The 27893-nt window shown below is 38.9% G+C and overlaps 2 protein-coding genes across 4 annotated transcripts in view; both read left to right on the forward strand.

Moving 5' to 3' along the window:
* Window positions 1-26374, forward strand: part of kcnt2b (potassium sodium-activated channel subfamily T member 2b) — a 113860-nt gene extending 87486 nt beyond the window's left edge. For 2 of the 3 annotated variants that reach the window (XM_082179272.1, XM_082179273.1), the window contains 14 exons: window positions 7736-7888; window positions 7974-8224; window positions 9525-9843; window positions 10533-10638; window positions 10742-10914; window positions 11331-11402; window positions 13384-13518; window positions 13596-13707; window positions 13806-13907; window positions 15652-15735; window positions 15876-16004; window positions 17622-17973; window positions 19156-19240; window positions 22250-26374. In XM_082179272.1, coding sequence (XP_082035398.1) covers window positions 7736-7888; window positions 7974-8224; window positions 9525-9843; window positions 10533-10638; window positions 10742-10914; window positions 11331-11402; window positions 13384-13518; window positions 13596-13707; window positions 13806-13907; window positions 15652-15735; window positions 15876-16004; window positions 17622-17973; window positions 19156-19240; window positions 22250-22367 — 2191 coding nt within the window. In that variant the 3' untranslated portion in view covers window positions 22368-26374. Of the gene's footprint in view, window positions 1-7735; window positions 7889-7973; window positions 8225-9524; window positions 9844-10532; window positions 10639-10741; window positions 10915-11330; window positions 11403-13383; window positions 13519-13595; window positions 13708-13805; window positions 13908-15651; window positions 15736-15875; window positions 16005-17621; window positions 17974-18059; window positions 18090-19155; window positions 19241-22249 lie in introns of all 3 variants that reach the window. The other variant, XM_082179271.1, reaches the window with a different exon arrangement.
* LOC309476355 (uncharacterized protein) overlaps window positions 1-27893 on the forward strand; it is a gene marked incomplete at its 3' end in the record, with an annotated part of 75024 nt that overhangs the window by 19564 nt on the left and 27567 nt on the right. The window lies entirely within an intron of this gene.

Below are 27893 nucleotides of genomic sequence, written 5' to 3' on the forward strand. Positions count from 1 at the left end.
TCTTTGCAGCTCAAGTCGGCGGCGGTGTGTACACAGTTAACGCTCTATCTGTTGACGGCACTGAGGAAAAAGCTCCCGCCACTGGAAGAAGCGGTCGCCGCCCATTTGTGTCCTGCTGGCAGTTGGAAGGCTGCGCACCCCGTGCAGAACGTCTTCAGCACTCGCGGATCGTGCATACTCCGCCGCTGGCCAGGCTGCTTCTGCTTTACACACCATGGCCGTTCTTTTCTCGAGAAAATGAGTTGTCCCATAGCGTTCGCAACGCAATACTCGTTCCCTTATCTCTCAGGGAACCGAAGTTCTGCCTTTCCTTCCACATGAGTCAGGTAACAAAACTGACAAAAAAAACAAACAATTATTTCACCCCAATGATAGTAATATTTCATATATTTCTCACATTTTGATCAATATATATATATATATAGATTTTTTTTTTTATTATACATTTCAAATTTTGCTCTGGACATTTTTTTACGTTTGGAAAAATAGGCCTACCTTATTATCTCAATTAAAAGTACTGAAATGAATGTATATGTGACAAAAAAAAGGCTGTTTATTATTTTGGCCGGTAAAAAATATGCTTGGCTGGTGGGTTTTTTCATCTACCAGTCCCCGTGGCAGGTGAGCCAAAAAGTTCATTTCGGACCCTGGGGTGGGGGAGGTGCGGGGGCAGCAGCATATTTATCATGGGGGTCGCGGGCTAAAAAGTTTGGGAACCCCTGGCCTAAGTTACACTACGCCATAAAAGTATGTACTCTTTTTGTGAAGAAAAGGTATTTACTTTTGAACGTGTAGCAAAAAAAGTAGGCAAGCTTTGGGACATACTACTTCGTCATCTTTATCGGACGGATCTGTCGCGTGCATCCTGTCACGTAAACTGCCCTGTCAATCATCTTGTCACAGTTAAAATCCTCTATTAAATCTAATTTAATTTCCTACCGTTTCAGAGAGAAATGTAGTAGCACGTTCATCTGCCAGTGGGTCTTTCATGGAGACTGTCCTCATGTGTTTGCAATTTGAATATAATAATGCATTTAAAAGTTTCTGCGCTTCACCAACGGATGTCGCTCAAATGCCTCTGGGCGCAATTGGATAGACCTAAAACCAATCAGAGCGATTGTCATTGTGTAAAGCCCGCCCCAACGTTTCTGATTGGTGCCGCGATTTCGACGGATTAGAAATTGGCTTGAATGAGCTCTTTGTCAGACTACTTGCAGAGCAAATCTAAATTTGCCAGAAGATGTCTGGGTTTTCCCAGGCTAGTTTGGTGGCGCGAGAGATGTGAGATCGCTCGTGGCAGACTTTGCCGGCAATTTCTGTTGACATAACTGTCCCGCTCATATGAGCCTTCTGTTTCCCCTTTGATCTCTACACTGAGGCAGAGAGATCATAAGAGAAGCCATATTCGGCCTGATTTATCCTTTTATCACAATAAGTAAATGTGAAGGGATTGTGTGAGCACCGAAATGTGTTGATGACTCCATGCTATATTTCATTGGTTGACACATCCTCATTGAAGGCTCTGATCCTGCCATTTAGATCTTTATGATACTACATCACTCCTGAATGGCAGGATATATGTCCCTCCCCCTTCTGGGGAGGGCTGGTTGGGTTGGCAGGCAGTTATAGCAAGTTGTCAGGCTGTCTGTGACCCTCCTTGATAGGCTCCTAGTTGGTAGGCTCTGTGAGCCTCCTCAGTAAGCTGTTCTAGCATAGGTATGTAGTGGTTATATGCTCTCCCTCTGAACTGCAATATATTTTACTCCTTAGGGTAGAGTGTGGTGTGGTCTCCTCTCATATTTGAAGGTCATCTTTCTAGGCCTCCGCTCCCCGAATTTCTGAGTTTTTTAGCACTATCAGGTGTTGGCTTTCTACAGCCCCCTGGACATATTTGTTTTTTTAGGTTGAGTGTTGTTAGGTCTCCTCTCGCTATAAAGTGTTGTACCGTTGAGACTTCCACCCCTAGAGCTCCACATATTAGTTTCAGGGAGGGTTGTGTTGCTTGGCCTCCTCTTGTTTTGAGAGTCGTCTTGTTAGGCCCCCACTCCCCAGAGCTTCGAATAGACAGGACCAGAGCCATAGAGAGAGAGAGTTGCGACACTCCCATAGACCTCCGTTGTAAATAATGGCGGCGCTTTTAACCGCCTACTTCCGGGATATGAAGATCGGAATAGTTCCAAACACTGTCATGTGGGCGTTGGACACCATTCACTTACATTGCTGCGCGTCGAGTTGTTCCAGAGTTAAGTTGCCGAAATATCGACCTCTTTTGAATTGTCAACTGTCTATATTGTATCAGAGGCCCTTTGCGATGCTTATACTGGTCTTCATTTGTACATGCACAGCGTAATTATTTATATTTTATGTTGGTTGTTTCAACCAATTTTCAAGCTCTGCCTGCTAGCTAACGTTAGCTAACGTTAGTTAGCTAGCGCGACTTCGTCAGCTAAGAGTTTGGTAATGAATCGCTACCACCTTTATAGCAACTTTTATTTAATTAAATTTTTTGGGATATACTAACTTTTCATTATGTTATTATTGTCTTGAGTGAAGCGGCTTGTGAGAACAATGCTGGACCTTTAGGATTGTTATGGCCATCACCAGTCCTGTCTGTTTCATGGATCACCTGCCCCTGGTTTTTGTTTTTCTTGTTCACACACACAAGCACACATTTTTGTTGTCTGTCATTGTTTAATAAAAAATATTTTATTTGAAAACCTTCATTTGTATCAGCCATGCTTAAATTCGTTTTTAATCTGTTATAGTTTTGATAATGTGTATGGCCTTAATCTTAAAATAATATTCTTAGTCTTAACATGATCATGTTTCACGTTGTGGTCCTGGGGGTGGCCACTTTCATCAGAAGAAGTGAGCTAGCTTCTAAGCGAATTCTGAACGGACCGCCACGGCAGACCTCTTGCGTGATCATGAAGGTAGGCTAATGGCTGAATCAAAATTTATAAGCAAAATCACGGGAATCAATAGCCTAATACAGCCCAGTTGTGCTAAAATAAATATCATGAGACGTCCATCATCAGATGAATGATATGGAAAAGTTAAGTTAGAGCCGCTAAAGCCAGTGCTACTACCCATGCGAACATGAACACTAAGCTTTTCCCTCCAAAAATATAGCTTAAAACTTATCTCCAAATGCAAAACTGACATTAACAAAATGCAATAATGCAATAACAGCTGAAAAAGTACTTGGGTGTGTGTTTTATTTTATATTTACCGTTCAATAATGCAATCGCTGCTGTCTGTCCCATAGAAGAACATGACAGCCAGCGTATGTTTTGGAACTATTGGGGCTTACATGAACCACGTGACAGCCATAGCGGCGACATCAAAGAGTGTCGCAACTCTCTCTCTCTATGGCTCTGGACAGGACTATCAAGATGTAGGGCTCTTTGTGAGCCTCCTTGGTGAGACTGTCTTTAGCCTTAAGGCGACAAGTGTCAACAACAGAGTGTTGTTAGGCCTCCTCTCATTTTAGAAAGTCATTTTGAAGGGGCCTCCGCTCCTAGAACTTCTTATAGACAGTAGCAATAACAGTGTAGGCTCTTTGTGAAGCCTCCTTGGTTACTGTATTTAGGGCTGAGTGTTGTTAGGCCTCCTTTCGTTCTAGAGAGTCATCCTGCTGAGGCCTCTGCTTCTCAGGGCTCCGCACAGACAGTATTGTCAAGGTGTGTAGCTCTTTGGTAAGACTGTCTCTGGCTTAGAGTATGGTAAGGCCTTTCTGTTTAGAGAGCCTTGAGAGTCTGCTCTTTGAGCTTTGTTTAGCGTATATGGTTAAGTGCAGGAGTACTCCCCTCGCCTTTGAGGGTCATTATTCAGAGTAGGCCAGGGTTAATGTGATTTGGCTTTGGCCATTCCCCTTCCCCTTCTCAGGGAACCATTCCCGTTCCCCTTCTCAGGGAACCATGGTTACATCCCTAACCTGAGATGATTTCTGTCCCTCCATTGACAGTCCATTTGCCCAAAACTTTAATGCTTCAAAAAGTTCATACAGACATTGTGAAAGTAATCCTGTCATGGTTCATGAATTTACTGGCTTTTCCTTTTCTTGTGTGATCGTTGTGTTGTGTGTATTATCAGCGTGGGTGTGTCCTCTGATCACCACTGATCATCAGCGCCAGCTGATCATCTACTCATGTACAGTGAGGAAAATAAGTATTTGAACACCCTGCTATTTTGCAAGTTCTCCCACTTGGAAATCATGGAGGGGTCTGAAATTGTCATCGTAGGTGCATGTCCACTCAAAGACCACCTCCACTCCATTTATTATCCTAAATTAGATGCACCTGTTTGAGGTCGTTAGCTGCATAAAGACACCTGTCCACCCCATACAATCAGTAAGAATCCAACTACTAACATGGCCAAGACCAAAGAGCTGTCCAAAGACACTAGAGACAAAATTGTACACCTCCACAAGGCTGGAAAGGGCTACGGGGAAATTGCCAAGCAGCTTGGTGAAAAAAGGTCCACTGTTGGAGCAATCATTAGAAAATGGAAGAAGCTAAACATGACTGTCAATCTCCCTCGGACTGGGGCTCCATGCAAGATCTCACCTCGTGGGGTCTCAATGATCCTAAGAAAGGTGAGAAATCAGCCCAGAACTACACGGGAGGAGCTGGTCAATGACCTGAAAAGAGCTGGGACCACCGTTTCCAAGGTTACTGTTGGTAATACACTAAGACGTCATGGTTTGAAATCATGCAAGGCACGGAAGGTTCCCCTGCTTAAACCAGCACATGTCAAGGCCCGTCTTAAGTTTGCCAATGACCATTTGGATGATCCAGAGGAGTTATGGGAGAAAGTCATGTGGTCAGATGAGACCAAAATAGAACTTTTTGGTCATAATTCCACTAAACGTGTTTGGAGGAAGAAGAATGATGAGTACCATCCCAAGAACACCATCTCTACTGTGAAGCATGGGGGTGGTAGCATCATGCTTTGGGGGTGTTTTTCTGCACATGGGACAGGGCGACTGCACTGTATTAAGGAGAGGATCACCGGGGCCATGTATTGCGAGGGGAACAACCTCCTTCCCTCAGTTAGAGCATTGAAGATGGGTCGAGGCTGGGTCTTCCAACATGACAATGACCCGAAGCACACAGCCAGGATAACCAAGGAGTGGCTCTGTAAGAAGCATATCAAGGTTCTGGCGTGGCCTAGCCTGTCTCCAGACCTAAACCCAATAGAGAATCTTTGGAGGGAGCTCAAACTCTGTGTTTCTCAGCGACAGCCCAGAAACCTGACTGATCTAGAGAAGATCTGTGTGGAGGAGTGGGCCAAAATCCCTCCTGCAGTGTGTGCAAACCTGGTGAAAAACTACAGGAAACGTTTGACCTCTGTAATTGCAAACAAAGGCTACTGTACCAAATATTAACATTGATTTTCTCAGGTGTTCAAATACTTATTTGCAGCTGTATCATACAAATACATAGTTAAAAATCATACATTGTGATTTCTGGATTTTTTTTTTTTTAGATTATGTCTCTCACAGTGGACATGCACCTACAATGACAATTTCAGACCCCTCCATGATTTCTAAGTGGGAGAACTTGCAAAATAGCAGGGTGTTCAAATACTTATTTTCCTCACTGTATTCTCTGTGACTGGTGTTCTCTGTTGTCAGAGCGTTGTGGTGTTCCCGGTGTTAGTTCCTGTCACGTTTTGGCTGTCTCTTGTGATCTTTGTTACCCGTTGGACTGTTCATCGTGTTTTCGTCGTCGGTGTTCTTCATCACTACTTCTGATTCGGACTTCAGCTTCATTCACCAACCACCACCAGCCCGGTTGCTCATCGATGTCCCTGAGTCACTCTCCCGCCCCAGTGTGTCGCATTGTGTGGACCTGACCTACTCTGTTCATTCTCAATAAACGTACCATTTTACCTGCATTTGCCTTCTCTCTCTTGTTGTCATGACAAATCCATAAATCCTCCGTTGACTATATTTGATGTGCTCCACAATGTGCATTGATTATGTTTATTTGTGAGCAAAAGCCTAAATCTGTTCATCATATAAAGTAAGTAGGGGTGTAACGATACGCGTATTCGTATCGAACCGTTCGGTACGAGGCTTTCGGTTCGGTTTTCGGTACGCATCATTGCGTTGGTCCATTTTTTTCTGCCGACCAAAATTTCGTTATTTCAAATGAAGGCGCGTCGCGGGTGGCAAGCGCGCTCATAGAGCCTGGCGCGACCACAACATCAACTGGCAAATGCAATGTAAGGAACGAAACTGAGCTACTCTTATTGTGTTTGTGTGGACCGTTTATCAGTTTTGACCTGTGAAGCGGGATTCGCGAGCCCTATGCGCGAGCCTGATCAAGCAACACCGCTAAGAGATCCAGACCAGTAAAGAAAGCATTTGAATTTCAAATGCTTTTTGAATTCGCCACTGAAGTAATAACTAACTGCGAGATCTAGTGAGAAACATGCACATTTCTCTGTTATACGCTGATTTCACGCAGCCGTTATTTTGAAATCGAAAGCGAGGCTCCGGTGGGAAGAAAACCGGAAGTGTCGCCTTTAATCACAGGTGAGTCGTGAATGCGATGGCGTATTGTTGTGTTTAATGATGTTGTGTCAATTCTAAAAATGTACATACATTTCTTTCATACTTTAGACTATATAAAGTGAAATTCATTTATAAATAAAATATTTTTTTATATATAATTCAGAATGTAAAAAAAGAAGCAGGAATGACCTATATACATATCCTATATTGGATATTAACATCCAATAGTGTAAATCGCGGCAGCAGCTTCAGGTTGGTAATCCAAGGCATTGTTGTTTATCTTTACTTCCGGGGTTCTTCCCACCGGAGCCTCACTTTCGATTTCAAAATGGCGGCTGCGTGAAATCAGCGTATTAACGGATCAAACAGCGCTGACGTGGAAACCAGGAAGAAACATCATGCCATGAATGAACTGGCCGGTGTCCACAGATCAGCAACATTCACCATGGATTTTCTGTAGTAACACTAACTGCAAGGTATGGAAGTGCGTCAGGAATAGTGGGCTATAATGCTTTCAAGTAACATTACGTCTGTTTTATTTTGACATTATAAATACAATTGCTGCCCTCAAATGTTAATCTGAACTATAACTAGCCTACTACTACAATATTACATTTCATTTTGTCCAAGGAGCTGTTTTGTTTTATATGCTCATAAGAAGAGTCAAGTATAGCTCCATTATTGCTCAGTAAAAAAAGCAAAAAAACAAAACAAAAAAAAATCATACTTTATGATGTTAGTTTCATTAAATAAAATAATAATAAAAAAAATAATATTTCAAGGAAATTTCTCTGGCATTTATTTATTTTTGCTGTAGCCTATGGAAAACGTACCGAACCGTGACACAAGTGTATCGTATCGAACCGAACCGTGAATTTTGTGAACCGTTACACCCCTAAAAGTAAGTGTATCTATTCACAAGACTTGGATTAAACTGCTCAATTCAGAGGGATACTTTCACAATCTCTTTATGACCATTATGAAGTGTCAAAATGTTGGTGTAATGGACTTTTAAATTGAGGAACTAAAATCTCTCAGGTTTCATTAAAATGTCCTCCTTTGTGTTTCAATGATGAAAGAAAGTCTTATGAAAGTCAACATGAGGGTGTAAACAAAGACAAAACTTACATTTTTGAGTGAACTATCCTTTACTATATTTGTAAATAAGATGTGAAAACATTTTCAAAGATCATCCATGTCTATCTCTCACAGGGAAGGCGCTGCTGGCTCAGTCGACCAATGGCAGCGCACTTACAGGCGCTGTGCGGCCAATGAAGTGCACCACATCAGGCTGGAAGAGAGCAAGTTTTTTGGAGAATATCAGGGAAAGAGTTTCACCTTTGCCTCCTTTCACGCACATAAAAAGTAAGCCTCAGGATTAAGCTCCAGTGAATCAGTTTGTTTTAATTCCAGTATACGCACACAATAACACTGTTAACTGCTATGGCAGATATGGGGTGTGTCTGATCGGGGTGCGCAGGATGGACACAGCCAACATCCTCTTGAACCCTGGACCCTGCCACATCATGGGAGTCTCCGACACCTGTTTCTACATCAACATCTCCAAAGAGGAGAACTCAGCCTTTGTCAGGGGCCACAGAGAGCCTGTGAGGGGCCCCGGGGGCGATTCCAGAGGGGTCCCACAGACAATCTATCATGGGCTCACTCGCCTACCAGTGCACAGCATTATAGCTAGCATGGGTTAGTTTGTCAACTCAAATCTTTGACGATTAATGATCACACAGATTATTGAGATTAACAATGATAAAAAGATCTTTCACTTCAGTTTCATCATGACTTTAATAATTAATTTATTCACACTGAATCTGAAATCATACAGTAAAATGTATGGTTTCCTAACAAATATTGCACAGGATTAGAATGACATGAATAATATTTTAAATATTATATATTTTACATTTTTAAAATATAAATAATTACAATATTTTTATTTTATCCTCTTAAGTCTTAGTACTTGAACCTTTTTATTATTATTAGTAGTAGTAGTAGTAGTAGTAATAATTATAATAATAATATTTTATTATGTTATGTTACAATTATTGTGCAATAGTATTGTATTTTAATTGAGTGTGATCATGGTTATCGCACTGTATGAAAATTTTGTGAAGATCTAAATCACAATATGTCTGTATGAATTAAACCATTATTTATTAGTATAATGTCATGTATTGTGTACTGCTCACAGTTAAGTAAATTCAGTTACTCTTGTTCTTTACTGTGGATGTGAGATGGATGTAGACAGAAAAAGAGAAACATGCTTCTCAAATTGACAAAAATTTCACTAGGGGTTTATTGCGAACAAAATATTCCATTTTAGTGCAATATCTCCATCTAGTGAAAAGCAGTGGAACTCATGAATCATCTGTCGCCCCTCTTGGCCCTCAGTGGTTTGATTAAAGGTGCTTTACGAGATTGGAACCGATCTGCTCATTTCCACCATTTTTCAACAGCACTGATGGAGCCAATCTGCTAATATCCATCATTTTTCAGTTGAGCAAGTTATTGCATTTTCATGAAAGATTACGACGACATACATTTTTTATTCTGAATAATTGCACTGATGAATCATGAACTGTAAGACAAGAAATGTGCATTAAAGGGATAGTTCACCCAAAAATTAACATTTTGTCATCATTTTGTCACCCTCTAATTGTTCCAAACCTGTATGAATTTCTTTCTTTCTTCTGCTGAACACAAAAGAAGATATTTTGTAGAATGTCGGTTACCAAACAGTTGATGGTATATAGTATTTCCATACTATGGGGCCCATCAAATGTTTGGTTACCCATATTCTTCAAAATATCTTCTTTTGTGTTCAGCAGAAGAAAGAAAGAAATTCATACAGGTTCGGAACAATTTGAGGGTGAGTAAATGATGACAGAATTTAGATTTGTGGGTGAACTATCCCTTTAATAAAGCAAATTCAGTCAGTTTTGATTTCATGTAGTCTTCAACCTCTAACTCTTTCGTCCTGTAACAGGCACGGTAGCCATAGACCTGCAGGACTCGAGTGACAGCAGTCCCGAGGGCACGGGCCCGGCGGCTCTGGGTAGTGGGACTGTGAGCAGGAGCGGGTCCAGGACAGAAGTGGGGGGATGTAACACTCTAGCGTTGCCAGCAATGGGTGGCTCAGCCGAGGAGAGGAGGCACAGCATCGCCCCCGTCCTGGAGGTGGTTGACAGGGTGCACAACCCCACGTTTGACCTACTGGGGGACCAATCAGAGGATGAGGGAGGAGAGGAGGGGAAGGAGGAAGAGGAGGGAGAGCAGAGAGGCCAGTGGTGGGGAGCACACTGCGAGTGAGTATTAGGCAATGTGGGACCAGGTCTTGGTCTCTAGACCACATAAATGTGGCATTGGTCTCATTAGTCTCATGAAGCCAAACTTTTGACTAGGCATACATTATGGCCTACTTTACAGATTTTTGTGGCTAACAAGGTGGTAAATATCTGAATTTAAAAAGTAATATTTCCAAAAGTAATAAATATTGATTATTTTACAGATTTACACTACCATTCAAAATGATGTGGTCGGTAAGAATTTTCTGAAAGAAGTCACTCCACTGAGTAGAATACATTTTACTGTCTATTAAAAGACACAACAAAAATTTATTTAGATTTGAAATTAATCATTTTTTTCCAACAGGGACTCATTCGATTATGGAAAAGATAAAAGGACAGAAAAGGGGTTATTTTGAATTTTCTATTCATTGCAAAATCCATAAAAGAAAATGCATCATGGTTTCCGCAACAATATTAAGCAGAACAACTGTTTTGTGACAAGCATGACTGAAAACACTGAATAATGATGCTGAAAATTCAGCTTTGCCATTACAAGAATAAATTACATTTTAATATATATTTAAATAGAAAAAAAGTTCTTTCAAATTATAATAGTCTTTTACAATTACTGTTTTTGCCCAATTTAAAAAACTTTTGAATGGTAGAGTTGATGTTTGTATGTTTGTGCACTTGTATTTCTCACACAGATGGGTTAAAGGCTACCCACTAAACTCTCCATACATCGGCAGCTCTCCTGCCCTCTGCCACCTCCTGCAGGAGAAAATGCCATTTTGCTGTCTGCGCCTGGATAAGGTGAGTGTCTGCCTCTCTCCAAATCTTTTATGTCACACAATTCACAGACGCTCATAACTACACCCTCTCAGCACAAGATCCTAACAGCAGATTGCTTTCTCAGGCTTGTCATCATATGCCCTATGAGGATGCTCGCTCGTACGGCTTTAAAAACAAACTGATCATCGTGTCCGCAGAAAGTGCTGGAAACGGCCTCTATAACTTCATAGTTCCGCTGCGGGCGTATTACCGGCCCAGGAAGGAGCTCAACCCCATTGTTTTGCTACTGGAGAACGTGTGAGTGTCCTAAAAACAGAAACATTGAGAAATACTCAAGCCTTTAGGTATCATCCATCCTTTGTTTTTCACAGCACTGGTCGCCTTTCTGTATTTATTATGACATAATCATTGGTTCTCCTGTAACAGAAAACTAATATGGGGAGATTCATCGTCATATAATTCAATCAAATGTAATAAAACTCTGAGTCATCCTGTTTTTTCCTGATTGGATGAACATTTGGGAGCAGCTGCAGGCTGGATTTCATTATTTAGATGCCCTGGAGCAGGGCGCAGCGGTGTGATTTTTATAGACATTGGGTCATTTTTGTAAAATACTTGGAAAGAGACATCAGAGACATTTGTAATTCAGTTTGCATGTTGTTGTGAAAGCATCACCTCAGATTCTCAACATTTCTCTCTGTGGTGTTTGCTAGACCCGAGGCAGACTTCTTGGAGGCCATCTGCTGGTTTCCTATGGTCTACTACACAGTGGGCTCCATCGACAAGTAAGAGAAGCTTTACTTGAAGCATAGTATATGCATATAAAGCTATCGACATGTGTATTGTAGAACATTTAGTTCTGGTTGTCGAATTTGAGTGCTGATAAACAGTCCTACAGCACTGGGACAGTTTTCACTCTTTATATCTCTCCGCTGTCTGTGTTTGTTCCAGGCAGAATGTCCGTCTGTGCATTAGTGAGGGGGATTTTTTTAGCGACACTTTCTGTAGGTTACATCAGTTACCATCAGTAGGTGCTGACAAGTCTCTTCATGAGTCATTAAAGCATTCATTCAGCCGATTCATTAAAATAAACTGATTAATTCAGGAAAGAAACAAGTGGCAGCCTTCATGAATAAGTCATTAAAACATGAATTTCCCTGTTTCGTTCAAACACAGTTTCATTCAGAAACAAAACTAGTGACTGTCTTCATGAGTGAGCCATTGAATCATTCATTTAGCCGATTCATTCAAACACACAGATTCACTCAGAAACTAGTCACTGTCTTCATGAGTGAGCCATTGAATCATTCATTTAGCCGATTCATTCAAACACACAGATTCACTCAGAAACTAGTGACTGTCTTCATGAGTGAGCCATTGAATCATTAATTTAGCCGATTCATTCAAACACATAGATTCACTCAGAAACTAGTGACTGTCTTCATGAGTGAGCCATTGAATCATTAATTTAGCCGATTCATTCAAACACATAGATTCACTCAGAAACTAGTGACTGTCTTCATGAGTGAGCCATTGAATCATACATTTAGCCGATTCATTCAAACACACAGATTCACTCAGAAACTAGTGACTGTCTTCATGAGTGAGCCATTGAATCATTCATTTAGCCGATTCATTCAAACACAAAGATTCACTCAGAAACTAGTGACTGTCTTCATGAGTGAGCCATTGAATCATTCATTTAGTCGATTCGTTCAAACGCATTTATTTATTCAGAAACTAGTGACTGTCTTCATGAGTGAGTCATTTAAAAAAAAAAAGTTACCTTTAACCAATTCAGGAAGAAACAAGTGACTAGGTGTGTACGACTTGAAGCGGCGCTGCGCAAACTGATCGCTGTATGACATCAAAGTACCGCAAGAACGATTAGAGAGCAGACGGCTCCATATGCTTTCGAATCACTCTTGCAGTACTTTGATGTCATACACCAGTCGGTCTGCACAGCGCCGCTTCAAGCCGAACACACCTTCAGTCTTTATGAGTGAGTCATTGAATCATTCTCTCAACCAGTTCATTCAAAAACACTGATTCTTTAGGAACACTTTAGGTTGCTTGGAGATGCAACAGTGAATTCTACTTGTGACTTTGTTTTGAATCATTTTTATTGGCTGAGCGAAATACACAAAGTAACTAGTTATACTGTGTCTAAAATGTGAGTTACAAAATATTAACTTATTTATTGTTGAATTGTATAAGAGCAATATCACACGTCCTTGACCACAACATGTATTCATTAATATGAATTTTGAATTGTCACATCTAATTTACTTACTAAATTTTCCTAAGGCATGGGGTCTCCATGAAGTAAAAGGGATTCTTGTAGTTTTTTAAATTACAGGCTTCCTCTCTACAAATTCATAATGCATTATATGTACAGACATCAAATAAAGTTTTATCAAAATAACAGTCACACTTTATATTCCATGGCCTTAACTACTTTGCACTAACAACATTAAATGCCTACAAGACTATATATTTACATTGTAACTGCATGTTATTCTGGAAAATTCCCACATTTATTGCTAATGAGTTTGAGGTATGTTTAGGGTCAGGATTATAGGGGTCAGTGTTTTGGGTTAATGGTTGTGTTACAGTTAGGGGTAAAGATAAAAGTGTAACAACAAATGTTAACTAAATGCAAGTCCTTAAAATGCAATTACAATCCACCACATATGTTCATAATAAGTCAATTCTGTCTGTTCACGTCATTTTACTGAGCTTGTCCCTGAACACTACTGTGTGCAGTTTGGATAGTCTTCTGCGTTGTGGCGTGACATTGGCTGACACCATGGTTGTGGTGGACAAAGAGAGCTCCATGATCGCTGAGGAGGATTACATGGCTGATGCCAAGACCATAGTTAATGTTCAGACGCTCTTCAGGTACGTCCTTCCACATGTGTGTCTTTCTGCTTGAGTCATTGGGGAACCTGACACTCTCTCCTCACTGTTTCTTAAAGGCTTTTTCCAGCTCTCAGTATCATAACTGAACTCACACACCCAGCCAACATGCGCTTCATGCAGTTCAAAGTGAAAGACCACTATTCTCTAGCTCTTTCTAAGCTGGAAAAGGTGAGACACAAATGCAATACAATATAAACTGTGTTTATATTTTCTAAAGAATCCCCAAATAACCTGATATTCCCTCTTTTGCTCCATTTGTGCTGTAGAAAGAGAGAGAGAGGGGCTCTAACCTGGTGTTCATGTTCAGATTACCGTTTGCAGCTGGCAAGGTGTTTAGTGTCAGTATGTTAGACACTCTGCTGTATCAGGTAACCATAAAGTGATCCTCCCATGACTGAATTGCTGTCTTTTTCTGTCTTTCATTATAATAATAAATAGTTTAGACCATAAAGGGGTGTTCATTCTGTGTGGAAAACCATGACAGAAATTGTCATCATTTGATTCATGTGTTAATGATTATTCATCTTTGTTCATGACATGATACGTTGTACACTGCTACAATTCATATACAAACCCATTTCTCTCGATTCCTTGTCAAATTACAATGGCATAGAATAACTTAACCCTCTGGTGTTGTTCGGTCATTCTTGTGAAAAAAAGTGTTTTGTTTTTATTTTTTACTTCATCAGAATGGTACGAAACTTGGTAAAGTTTTGGTACTTGCTATGTGAATACAAAAAAAAAATCATGGGCATGATTCGAAAAGGTTAAATGGTCCTGTCTGAAAAAATAGTCACACTTATGTTCCTCGCGGTCAAAAATGACTGCATTGGAAATGAATGGGAGACGAATTTCATCTAGTGGAAACTTTTGGTACTGCGGCCAAACAAAATCTTGCTGAAAGTAAATTTTTTGAGATATGAAGCTCAAATGTGGAGCTTGATACACAACTTGTTTAGGTTTATGGCTTTGATTTTCGTGCAGTTATAGAGTAAAACGTGTTTTTGAAAATAAATATTTCATATAAAAATTCAAAATAGTATTTTTGTGCATTTTTCATAACAATAAACTTAAAATTCTGTAACTTTTTTTAAGTTAACTTTTTAAAACATTTTAAAAAAAATTTCACTTCAGCAATAATCTGCCAAGTGTCGTCTTGGAGAAGAGATCAAACTTAAGTCTGTGGCTGTGCTCTAAAGCATTAAAGATTTACCAAAGTTTAAAGGGTTAGTTCACCCATAAATGAAAATTCTGTCAGTAATTATTCGTTGTTCCAACCCCGTAAGACTTTCGTTCATCTTGGAAACACAAATTAAGATATTTTTTTATTAAATCTGAGAGCTGTCTCACAATACTTTTTGTGCGCAAAAAACAAACAAAAATAACGACTTTATTCAACTATTCATTTTCTTCTGTGTGGGCCTCTGAGTGAGTTCACGTAGTGTAACAGCGCAGTGCTTCTGGGTTGTACGTCAGAACGTAGGCTCACTATTGGCCGACGCTGGTCGTGTATGATGCGTGTGATGCTGGCCAATAGTGAGCCTACGTTCTGACGTACAAGAAGCGCTGCACTTCCCAAAACGGTGGCTCTGAGCCAATTCTGAATGTAGATTCACAGCTAATGCAATGTTTTAGCTGAACTTGTGAACAGTCTGAATTGAATGTGATGAGACAGAAAGAGACAGAAAGACTGGAAAAATACAAGCACATTACACCAGTATGTCTTTTGTTTGCAATGCCCTCAACGCTGCATGTATCCAATGAGAACAGTGTAAACCAAAACAAAAGAATGACTCCTATGAGCAATTTTTTAATGAATCAGTTAAAAAGTCTTACAATTCTGTCTCAATCTCATGAGTCATTGGGTTTGAATTGATCTGAAGAGATGCTAAAAGACTACTACAAGAATCGTTAAGGAACTTGAATCTTGAAATTCATTAAATTCCTTACCATTCTCACCCTTATACACAAAAAAAACAGTTCCTCATTTAACATAAACGAAATGGCATTAAATATGGCATTTACCCTGACCTAAGGTCGATAGTCTACTGAAACACTGTCATATTTGCAGAGTCATTATGTCTGATTTCATCATTTGTGTGTGTGTTTTAGTCCTTTGTGAAGGACTACATGATCTCCATCACTAGACTGCTGCTAGGTCTGGACTCCATGCCTGGATCTGGCTTCCTGTGTGCTGTGAGTGCCAGCGACCCATCCCTCAATCCATAATGAGACTATCACTTAGCATCTGGATAATTATGCCAATAATGATGGTGGTCATAATACATTTTAGGACATTGATGATAATACTAATACTGCCCTGATATTCCTTGTAGATGAAGATCACAGAGGAGGATTTGTGGATTCGCACTTACGGCCGCCTCTACCAGAAGCTGTGCTCGTCGACAGGAGACATTCCCATCGGCATCTACCGCACTGAAGCTCATAAACTTCCTTTCTCAGAGGTACATTACCAGCCAAACGTTTGGAATTATTACGATTTTTTAAAGATTGTTTTGAATGAAGTCTCTTTTGCTCACCAAGGCTGCATTTATATGATCGACAATACAGCAAAAATATGGGAAATATTATTAAACTTTAAAATAACTGTTTTATATTTGAATATATTTTAAAATGTAATTTATTCCTGTGATGCAAATTTTCTACATCATTACAGCAACATAATCATTACCAGTTTTCAGTATCACATGATCCTTCAGAAATCATTATAATATGATGATTTGGTGCTAAAGAAACATTTCTGATTATTATCAGTGTTGAAAACAGTTGTACTTCATATTTTTTGTGTAAACTATGATACACTACCATTCAAAATGTGTGGCTAAGCAAGATTTAAAAAAATATACATATATATTTTCATTTATCAAGGATGTATTCAATTTATCAAAAGCTACAGAACATTATAATGTTACAAAATGTTTTTATTTCAAATAATTGCTGTTCATTGAACATTCTATTTATCAATAAATCCAGAGAAATCATTCGCTTAAAAATATTAAGCAGCAAAAACAGTAGTGATAATAATAAGAACCATTAAAAGTAATTGAGCACCAATAATAATTGATAATAACTGAACATCAAATCAGCATATTAGAATGATTTCTGAAGGATCATGTGACACTGACATTTCACAATTTTACAGTTTTTACTGTATTCTTCATCAAATAAATGTAGCCCTGATGATCAAAAGAGACTTCAGTTAGCAAGCTACAGTTAGTCCAAAATGCCGCCGCTAGAGTTCTTACGAGATCAAGAAAATATGATCATATAACACCGATTTTATCATCACTGCATTGGTTACCTATAAAGCTCCGTATTAATATATTAGATATAAAAGATATTGCTACTGACTTACAAAGCCCTAAACGGCTTAGCTCCAGTCTATATAACGGATCTTCTATCACCCTATAATCCATCGCGCTCTTTAAGATCACTAAATTCAAGGCTTTTGGTCATACCTAGGATATCCAGAACCACCAAAGGAGGGAGAGCATTTTCACATTTGGTTCCAAAACTCTGGAATAGTCTTCCTGATACTGTTCGTTGCTCAGACTCGCTCTCCCAGTTTAAAACTAGATTAAAGTCTCATCTCTTCAGCCAGGCATTCATATAATCCTACAGTTCAAACTACAATCCGGCCTCTAGCTCATAAATGCCAGAGGAGAACTGGCCCCCGACTGAGCCTGGGTTCTCCCAAGGTTTTTTTTTTCTCCATTAGGTCACCTGATGGAGTTTTAGGACACCATTAGGTCACTTGATGGAGTTTTTCGGTTCCTTGCCACTGTTGCCTTTGGCTTGCTCAGTTGGGGATATTTTGGGGATATTTAATTTAATTTTATCAATCAATAAATTCCTCTTGGAAAAACGTTGTTGTATTATTTTAATTTAATACTGTGAAGCTGCTTTGATACAATCTGTATTGTGAAAAGCGCTATACAAATAAACTTGACTTGACTTGACTTGACTTCTTGCAAAAAAAAAAAAAAAATTCTAAACTTTTGTGATTGTTGTCATTATAGTGTTTCTGTGGAGGAATGACTCCTCTGTGTGGCTTGTCTCAGTCTCAGGTGTCCATCACTGTGGAGGATTACGAGGATACGCGGGAGCCCCGTGAGCCTCTGCTCTGCCGCTCCGGTCCTCACCGTAACTCAACATCATCCGAGCCGCCCTCCTCGTCCTCCTCATCATCACAGGTCATGGACCACCCGCTCCTGAGGAGGAAGAGCATGCAGTGGGCTCGTCGATTGAGTCGTAAAGGTGGACGGGGCTCCAGCGGGGCCAAGGGAGTCGGGAGCGCTGCGGAGCGCATCAGCCAGCAGAGACTCAGCCTGTTCCGCCGCTCCGAGAGGCAGGAGCTCAACGCTCTGGTCCGCACACGCATGAAGCACCTGGGGCTCTCGCCATCTGGATTTAGTGAGTGTGCACACCGCTGCTTCTTCAGACTGGGTGATGTAATGTAGCTAAAAAATATAATATTGCATATCTACTATCTTTTTCAGAATCAGAATCAGAAAGAGCTTTATTGCCAAGTATGTTTGCACACACAAGGAATTTGTTTTGGTAACAGAAGAAGCTTCCAGTACACCGAGACAACAGCAGTACACAGATAGTAAAATAAAAACTAAAGACTAAAGAGATATATATATATGATATAAGATACACATATACAGCACACCTGTTTTCAGCATTGATAATAATAAGAAATGTTTCTTGAGCAGCAAATCTGCATATTAGAATGATTTCTGTATTTTTTTATCAAATTAATGCATGAGACTTCTTTCAAAAACATAAAACAACCTTTCAAAACCTTGTTTTTGTAAAATAGTGAAGTGTAATAAAAAATACAACAATAATTATTATATTATATTTATTATATCATATTAATTTCCTCTCGGTGCACCAATGCTTCTTTCACATCATTTTACGCTCAAAAAAATAATTAGGCCTAAATTTAAGATTGATTTACTTGAATTGGATAGAACATTTCAATCCATTTGGATTACACAGTTTTAACATAAACAGAATGATAAACTTAATGTGATGCATATTTGTCAGTCATACAAAAAAGAAAAATCACGACATGGTTTATTATTAACTATTTGCATATATTTAATTTAAATAATCATATTTTCAAATGCATTTATTCAAATGGCCTAGAATCCGCATCAGTCTGTTCACTGTGGAATTTTTTTTTTTTAAATAAATGAAAATGGTTTAAATATGGCTAGCTGTGAAACAAGCAATATTCAGTTAGCCAACATGTATGATATTGAAATGGATTTATTGATGATAAATATAAAGCTGGTTACTTATTTAAAACACATTCTGTTTATTAGTACTATTACAGAAATCGTACCTGTTTCGTGCATTTATGACTGACAAATTAATATCAACATTAGGCTTATTAGTTTATGTTAAAACTGTGTAAATCCAAATGGATGAATTTTATATGCAATTCAAATACATAAAACTTAAATTTAGGCATAAATATTGTTTTAAGTGAATCATTCAAACACTTCTGTATGTTCATATTTGAAATTTTATGTTTGGACTAGATTTGATTTATAGTCTTGTGTCCTGCTCTTCTTGTGTCAGATGGGATGACGGACCCGGGCAACAGACTGTCCTATATTCTTATCAACCCTTCCCCTGACACACGCCTGGAGCTCCATGATGTTGTGTGAGTATGGTGACATCACAAGGTTGCATTTCAAGGCATTGTTGGGGTGCTTTAAAAATGTATAAATGATACAACTTAGCCGTTACACTTTATTTTGATGGTCAACTTTAGACGTTCTGTCGACTATCAGTATCGTCGCAACTACATGTCAACTAACTCATTAGAGTATTAGTTAAGTATTAGTAGACTGTTAGGGTTAGTAGGATAAACTGACACGTTGCAAAATTACTTATAGTCAGTAGAATGTCTGTTAGGGGAGCATCAAAATAAAGTGTTAGCAGAAATTAAGCAGACAGACTACTGATACTACAAAGTTACTTATAGTCAACAAAATGTCTAAAGCGGACCATCAAAATAAAGTGTTACAAACTTACCTTCTTTTAGCCAAATATATTGCATGTATTATTTGTAAAGAATGTAAATACCATAGTGCATTGAGAGAAATGTTGATCATAAAATATACTTCAGTACTAAAATAATATCTTAAAAAATAGTTACCTATAAAGATGATGTAAGATTTTTTTTATGTTAAAGTTTTTATGTTGTCAATCTTTTTATCCATTAAAACTCATCTTTAACTTAAAATAGCTTGAATGTAACTCTACACCCTTGCCTCATTTAGTATATGTGGTTCTATGAATATGCAAATTAGCCCCACCTCCACTCACTCACACCAGCTCAGAGATCCACTCGTTGACGATCACACGTTTACCTGATTGGTTACAAGGTAGTTTGTGACGTCAGAAACACCAGCGATTTCAAACCAAACCTTTTTTTCACTGCCGTTTTAATGGCAAAATACTCAGCAATGGTGTTGACTTATGAATTTGCACAGGGTTTGTCATAAAGCATATTAAAAACAGATATAAACAACATTAAAAACTTGATTTTCACCACAGGGGGACTTTAAAATACATCCTCTTAACCCAGTCAAATATTAATTGACTACTATTAAAGGAACACTCCACCGTTTTTTCATATTAAACTATGTTATTCCCTTAACTAAGACGAGTTGATACATACCTCTCTCGTCTCAGTGCGTGCACTCAATCGCTCTGGCGCGCGGCGACACTTTGATAGCACTTAGCTTAGCCCAGTTCATTCATTAGGAACCAAACAGAGATGAAGTTAGAAGCGACCAAACACCTCCACGTTTTCCCTATTTAAATACAGTTACACGAGTAGTTACACGACCAAGTATGGTGACAAAATAAAATGTGGCGCTTTTCTAAGCGGGTAAAAAGGATAACTATAATGTATGGCGGAATAGCACTTGGGAGCACTTCGACTCGGCGCAGTAAAAAGTCACTCCTGAAAAATCCTCTCCCTCTCACTTCTGTCATTAGAACCAACGTGACTTTTTACTGCGCCGAGTCGAAGTGCTGTTACACCCCGTCTAGGGGAAAAGGGGCAACATGAAAGAGTCAGAGATTTGCAAGGATTTAGAACAAAAAGTTACTTATTTTCTTAATTTGGGACTTATGGTTCAGGAGCTGACCAAGCCAAAATAACAAACAAAAACAACCTTGTCTTTAAACCTCTTCCTAAACCCTAACCCAAAAGAACAGAAAATGAGAATACAATCTTTAAACCTAACTCCCTAACCAAAAACAGAGTTCAAACAGTTTACAATAAAAAAAAAAAAGGTGGCGTCAAGCTCCCTACTTTCCCCAAAACCAATATTTACAATATATAAATCAGGTCCAAATCAGTGTCAGTAAACAGGCAAGGGGTCAAAAATATACCAATGGAGATATTCAGATACAATCAGTTCACAAATCAAACAAACAAACAATACTCACAGTCTCAAAACTCTTAACACTCACAATGCTCAACATACTCTTAACGCTCACAAACTCAGCACATTATAATCACAAAATCTCTCTGCTGAAACACAAAACCCACTCTGCCTCTAGAGGAAATGATGACGTGTCTTTTAAAACAGTCTGCACCAATCAGGATAGAGCATCAATCACCGTGCAGGAACCAAGTGCTATTCCGCCATACATTATAGTTATCCTTTTTGGAGGATATGTGGAGGTGTTTGGTCGCTTCTAACTTCATCTCTGTTTGGTCCCTAATGAATGAACTGGGCTAAGCTAAGTGTCGCCGCGCGCTAGAGCGATTGAGTGCACGCACTGAGAAGAGAGAGGTATGTATCAACTTGTCTTAGTTAAGGGAATAACATAGTTTAATATGAAAAAACGGTGGAGTGTTCCTTTAATATGTCATTAATGGGTTTATCTCCCCTAAAAGTGTAAACATTGAACCTTTGATGCACAATTAAAACATTGAGAGCGATCTGCTCACATCTGGCAGTCTCTTTCCAGCTCAACCTATAGCAAGTGTTTGGGGCGTGGTCAAAATGTACCACATTTACTGTAGATCTTCAAAGATTAAAAAGCTTACGAGCATGCAAAGTGAACGGGGCGTTGTGATGCTACGCGTTAAAATGGAGGCTTCAATACCATACAGCTTCATCATGCACCCTTTCAGAAAGACAAATGCACTAGTTTATATTGTTTAAATTTGCGGTGCTTCATGTCAAAAATGGGTTTATAATGAGCGAGACTCTCCTGTTTGCTCTAGAGTCTAGACCAAGTGGAAGTCTACTCAATTGCTTACTTATGACATATAGCAAGCAACACAGCTAAAAGTATTCCTAAGATATTGGACCTTTTATTGAAAGCTCCCTACTTTTACCCTTAAGAGCTGTGATTGTGATGTTTGAGTTGGGGGAGGCGCGAGTTGCGCGATGCATGAAAGGGGCGTTTGCAAGGTTGATCAAATATATGCTTTATTTTTGTCATTTTGCTAGATGACACTAGCGTTACAGAAACGACATACTAAACAATTTTTTTAATAAAAAATGTGTATATTACCCAATATTTGTGTGTGCTTTGTATTTTTATGCTTATTAGATTGTTGTATTCTGTTGATGAAACACCCACTTGGCTGTTTGTGCAACAAAGCTTAACTCCGGATCATTAACTGTGATCATTCCTGCAGGTATCTGATCAGACCAGATCTTCTGTCACCAGTGCCTAACCAGGCCGGCGCTCGCAAGCCTAGCGCAGGGCCAGCGGAGGGACACAGATTTGACACACAGGACAGCACTCATCTATGAACACAATCACTACAGGCCACCAGCGCGAGAATCACCTCCCGAGATGATGGGGCAAACTGATGTTTGTGCGTGTGTACAGAGAGAGAGAGAGAGAGAGAGAGAGAGAGGAGTACCTTTGCAGATGGGACTGTGAGCTGAATATACACTGTAAAAAGTGATCTTGCTTTTAGTGGCCTTCATTCAACTTTCATATCAACTAATCAATACAACTGAAGTTGTTGAGAAAACACGATTTCAAACAAAGTTTCATTGATTTAACTAAAGGATGCCTTTGACAAAACCTGTCAAGAGCCCGTCCAGGTCACATTTCATGGCAAAATTAAAAGAAAAACATATACTTTGCATAAATTTTTTAGGACAAGTTTTTAGATGTTTTGAATGACAAGTAAACACATTTCCCGCCGAAATTATCATTATTGTAATACGTCAGGAATTAGCATTCTCAATGATTATTTTAATTATATTTCAATTACATTTTACTGTATTGTAATAAAACAGTGTAATACTACTTACAGTGCAAGAAATACTACCATGAAGCATTATACCATCACAGTTCAGGCAAGGAAAGAGGAGCAGAGAATCTTAAATTGCAGCTAGTGATGGGTGCTTCGAAATATTTGTGAATCATTTGTTTTGAACCAGTGATTCAGAGCTCGTATCAAACTGCCAAAGTCACATGATTTCAGTAAACGAGGCTTTATTACATCATAAAATTTAAAAAAATCAGCGTAACAGCTTCACACATAGTGTTTCTTTACAAATTGACATCAGCTACTACTGGCTTGGCATGAATAACAGTGTTTTAGTCATTTTTGCAGATCCTTGTGAACAGGGATAGTTTTGACAACGTCATCTGTACGCGAAAAAAGAAAAGGAAAAGCGTTTCCAATTTTGGTACATCGTTCTCCTGTAAGCATACCCTTAATGAGGAACCAAACAAGACACAGGTGAACTTAATCAATAAGTACCCATACAAACCAACTAGCCATGGGAACAAAGAGAACAGGAAATAAACACAGGAAGGAAACATGGGAACCAAAGGAAAACGACTTAAGGGTCCACACACAGAACATAACCGTTACATATACCATATAATATTGTCTTATACTGTATACTTTACATCAAAAACATTTTATATTAATTAAATGGTAATGTAAGAATTGGTAGAAATGTGCTTACTGTGTTTACCAGAAAATAATTTGGTAAAATTATTCTTTATTTCAATTGTCCACTTTAGACATTCTACTAACTATAAGTAAGTTGTCAACTACATGTCGACTAACTCTCATTAGAGTATTATTGGACTGTAGTAGACTGTTAGGTTAGGGCTCGGTGTTAGGGTTTGAATAGAATAAGTTGCACCTTGCTCCCTGTTCGGATCCCGGCACTTCGGTCTAGCTTGGTTTCAGTTGTGTGACCGAGTTCGCTCGGGCCGTACGCTCATCTGTCCACGTGTGTTGTTGTGTTCTGTTTTGTCGTGCTGTGTAGCAGCTTTCATGTTGTCATGTTTTGTGTGGACACTCTGTCGGTGAGGGCTCTCATTGGCTGTGTGTTCGTGTCATGTTTTGTTTTAGCACATGGCTTGTGATTGTTTTCGCTGGCCATGTGCTCTTGTTTTTTTCATGTTTGTTGTGAGCACATGGCTTGTCATGTATGTTTCCTTGTGCCATGTGCTCTCCTGTCTATTGTCTAACCCTCCCCTTCTTGTTATCTGATTATTGGTTCATTTACCCCACCTGTCCTTCCTCGTTTCCTGCTTTGTTTGCTCTCCCTATTTATTCTCTATGTGCTTTCAGTCCTGTGCCAGTTCATCGGCTTATGTACCATTCATATCTTGTCCCACTGATCCTGTTATCGTGTCCAGTCCTGCTTTGTTTTCCCCCACGGGGTAGTTTATTTTGTTGTTGTTTTTTTTTCATTAATGATAAAAAGCCAATTGTTCTTTGCATAACTGAGTCCTCGCCTCATCCTTTACCCAAAACCTGACAGGGGGAGCTTCAAAATAAAGTGTTAGCAGATATTAAGCAGACAGTCTTCTAATACTCTAATGACTGCTAGGTGACATGTAGTTGCAAAGTTACTTATAGTTACTAGAATGTCTAAAGTGGACCATTAGATTACAGTGTTACTAATAAGTCACACCAGGTCAAATTTGCATTGTTAAAAGAAAAATAGAAAGGCTAAGTCGCTTCTGTGTATGTCATATTTTATTATTACATTCAGAAATAATATAGATGACTGGTAAATAATTTTTTTACAAACATTATAACCACTTTATAAACATGTATGTTATCACTAAAATACATGTTAGTTACTTTGGAATATGTCACAGCTCATTTCAGAGAATAAAAAAGTGACTTATATTCTGGAAAATACAGTAATTGTCTTAAAATTATGAAACAATCATGGTCGTAAAAATAGTTTTCATGTTCTTTATGCAAAACATTTCTTTTTTTACAGCTTTCTTGACAGCTTTCTTCGCCCAAAAAATTTAGAAAAACTCCATGAGCAACACTGCCCAGTTTGCTAAATAATATAAACTGTATTGCAACAGTTAAATTTCTCAGTAGCTCTTAAGAACTTAAAAAAAAAAAAAAAAAATCATCCATAATTTCTAAAAAGTAGTTTTTTCAACATACACCAAAAGTCATGTTCCTTTAGGTCAAGAAGCATTCATGAGTTTGATTCCCAGGGAAGACACATACTGATAAAAAGTAACAAAATAAATATGAAAATGTACATATATGATTGAGTCTCAAGACAATGCAACTGAAAACAACTGAAAGATAATTGTTTTGACTCAAATATTTGTCTCCACTTTATAATTTGTCAAGACAAGTAGAATATTCAAACCGAACAATATCTGTTGAATCTCTTTTAAAAACAACATTTAAAAAAGTAAATGCATATTCAAATAGTTTCTTTTCTTTTATGAAATTGACAAAGTTCTCCAAATAAAATAATGGATTAACTTGACATCATTTTAAATCATATCAATGCAACTGGATTACAAATGTTTTGTATATTTAAGCAACAAATCACTTTTTGCAGTGTAACCTAATTCTTATTTTCTTACAAAAGGATTTTCCAACGCATGGACCTTTGAAAAACTCATTGACATTTGATTTATTTTTGATGCGAGACAGCTGAGGCCACGTAAGTGCATTTAATAATGTAACTTGAATGAATGAATGAATGAATGATGCATTTATATAGCGCTTTCATATGTACTTGTATTCATGTTTCAACTTGTATTGCTATCTCTGTGCATGTGTGTTGAATAGCCAACACTGCCAATCTTGACATGGACTGCCAAAGGAACACGTTGCCAAATGTATATGGAAGGGTTTTGTTCTCTGTTGCTCATGTGCATTCAGTCTCTGTCAGCCGCCCTGCGGACCCTGGGACGAATAGTCGGGCTGTATCACAATAGCGGCGTTCATACGTTTTGTACACAGTTTCTAATGTTCTAATTTATCAAACTCTCTCTGGACTTGCATTTTGCTTTACAAGCAGCAAGGCAGCCAAAATGGAGCTTATTAAATAGCCACTGGACCAAATTAATGATCCGTGATCTTTCTCATTCTTTTTCCATGACATCTGTTCGATTTTCTTAGAAGAGGCTTTGGGAACAAGCCTTCTGTGTCTTCAATGATATTTTGAAGTCGTCTTTGAACAAAATTTTATTCTTTCTGTGAAATGGCTGTTTGATGTTTGCATTGATAAGATCATCTGTTCAGCTGGGTTTGTGGGTTTATTTGTTTTTACCCCTTCTATTGAGATGTTTATGCCTTTGCCAAGGCTGATTTTGTCATTTGTCAGTTTAATATCCAGTTGCTGGCATGCATGCTAAAGATCATGCATGGATAGACCAGGGATTTGTTCGTCCTGCCATAAAGTACAGGAGTGAGCGAGAATGTACCGTCCCGCTGCTCTGTGTTGATAGTGCACTATTGCCTTGATTCGGTGCCATTCAAACACGAGCATAATAAAATCAGCCAAACCAATGACTTGTCTCTCATGATTCCGTGTGCAACTTCACAGAAGGGTTGCCAAGTACCCCCGACAGCAACATAGTGACTTCCCAGATCCGGGCCACATCTGGTACATGTTGATTCCACGCATCCCAGATTTGGGCCGACACTATGTTGCTGTCTGGGACTCAAAACATCTCATCCACACCATGACCCATTTTTTGGATGTAATATGCACCAATCAAAACACTAACCGTGCTCTCCAAGCTAATTAGATGCTGAGACCTATATATCAATACAAAAATGCAAAAAAAAGGTCTGCAATCTAAAAAAAAATGTATTGTCCAGGAGATAAATATAACAAACAATTTGGCTCTTTGCCTTTGTCAGTGTTTACAATAAAATATTTTTAGAGTGCAGACCGTTTTTGCATTTGTTTTTGTGAACATGCAGCCTACATATTACCTACATATTACTAAGGAAATGTTTGGGGTTGACAAGCTGTGAATTGAACTGATGTGAACTCATATTTTGATAAACAGAGAAGGACTCAAGATAAGTAAACTGCAAACAGAACTCCAATGCATTTTCAATTATTCTCACAGATTTCCCTTTTTGGCGGTGGAGGTGCATGACATTGTTTTGTCTAAAAGTCATGGTCTGATGTGTTACAGTTACAGATCTACATGTGAAATGATTGCTTAAGGACCAAAAGATAATTTAAAATAGGCGTGTACCCCAGATAACGCCCCATTAAATGTCAGTCTGATATAGCCAGACTTGTAACTTCTAGTGTGTCAAATTAGGAAACTTTCTGTGAAAATAAGGTCCATTGTCTATTGTCAGAAGTGTAGTGATGTATGAAGCACAACTCACACAGAAGTCACTTCTAAATCAAGAAGCTTTCTATTGGTCGACGTGGCAATTCCGCACAACCAACTTGAACCCGTTGTGAAATCTGCGTAGGGAATTATTTCGCCCTCGCCATGGCATTGTCCAAAATACCTTGGTATGCTAAAGCATTTAAATATCTCTGCACTGAAAGTAAAGGCCCAAGCCCAACCCCTTAAAAACTGCACTATACCATTATCCCTCCTCCACCAAACTTTACAGTTGGCCCAATACAGTCAGGTAGGTAACGTTTACCTGGCATCCACCAAACTGAGACTCACCCATTAAACTGCCAAACAGAGAAGTGTGATTCGTCACTCCACATAACTTTTCGACTGCCCCAGAGTCCAGTGGCTTTACACTTCTTCAGTCGACGCTTGGCATTGTACTTGATGATGTGAGGCTTGCATGCAGATCCTCACCCATGAAATCCCATTCCATGATGCTTCCGCTGCACAGTTTTCATGCTGAAAGTGGCAAGAAAATATTCCCCACTCAATTACTCTACCACCACCAGCCTGACCTATTGATACAAGGCAGGATGGATCCATGCTTTCATATCGTTTGTGGCAAATTCTGACCCGACCATCTGAATGTGGCAGCAAAAATCCAGACTCATCAGACCAGGCAACGGTTTTCCAATTTTCTATTGTCCAATTTT

The sequence above is a fragment of the Leuciscus leuciscus genome, assembly GCF_965113295.1.
Source record: "Leuciscus leuciscus genome assembly, chromosome: 1".
Lineage (NCBI taxonomy): Eukaryota > Metazoa > Chordata > Actinopteri > Cypriniformes > Leuciscidae > Leuciscus > Leuciscus leuciscus.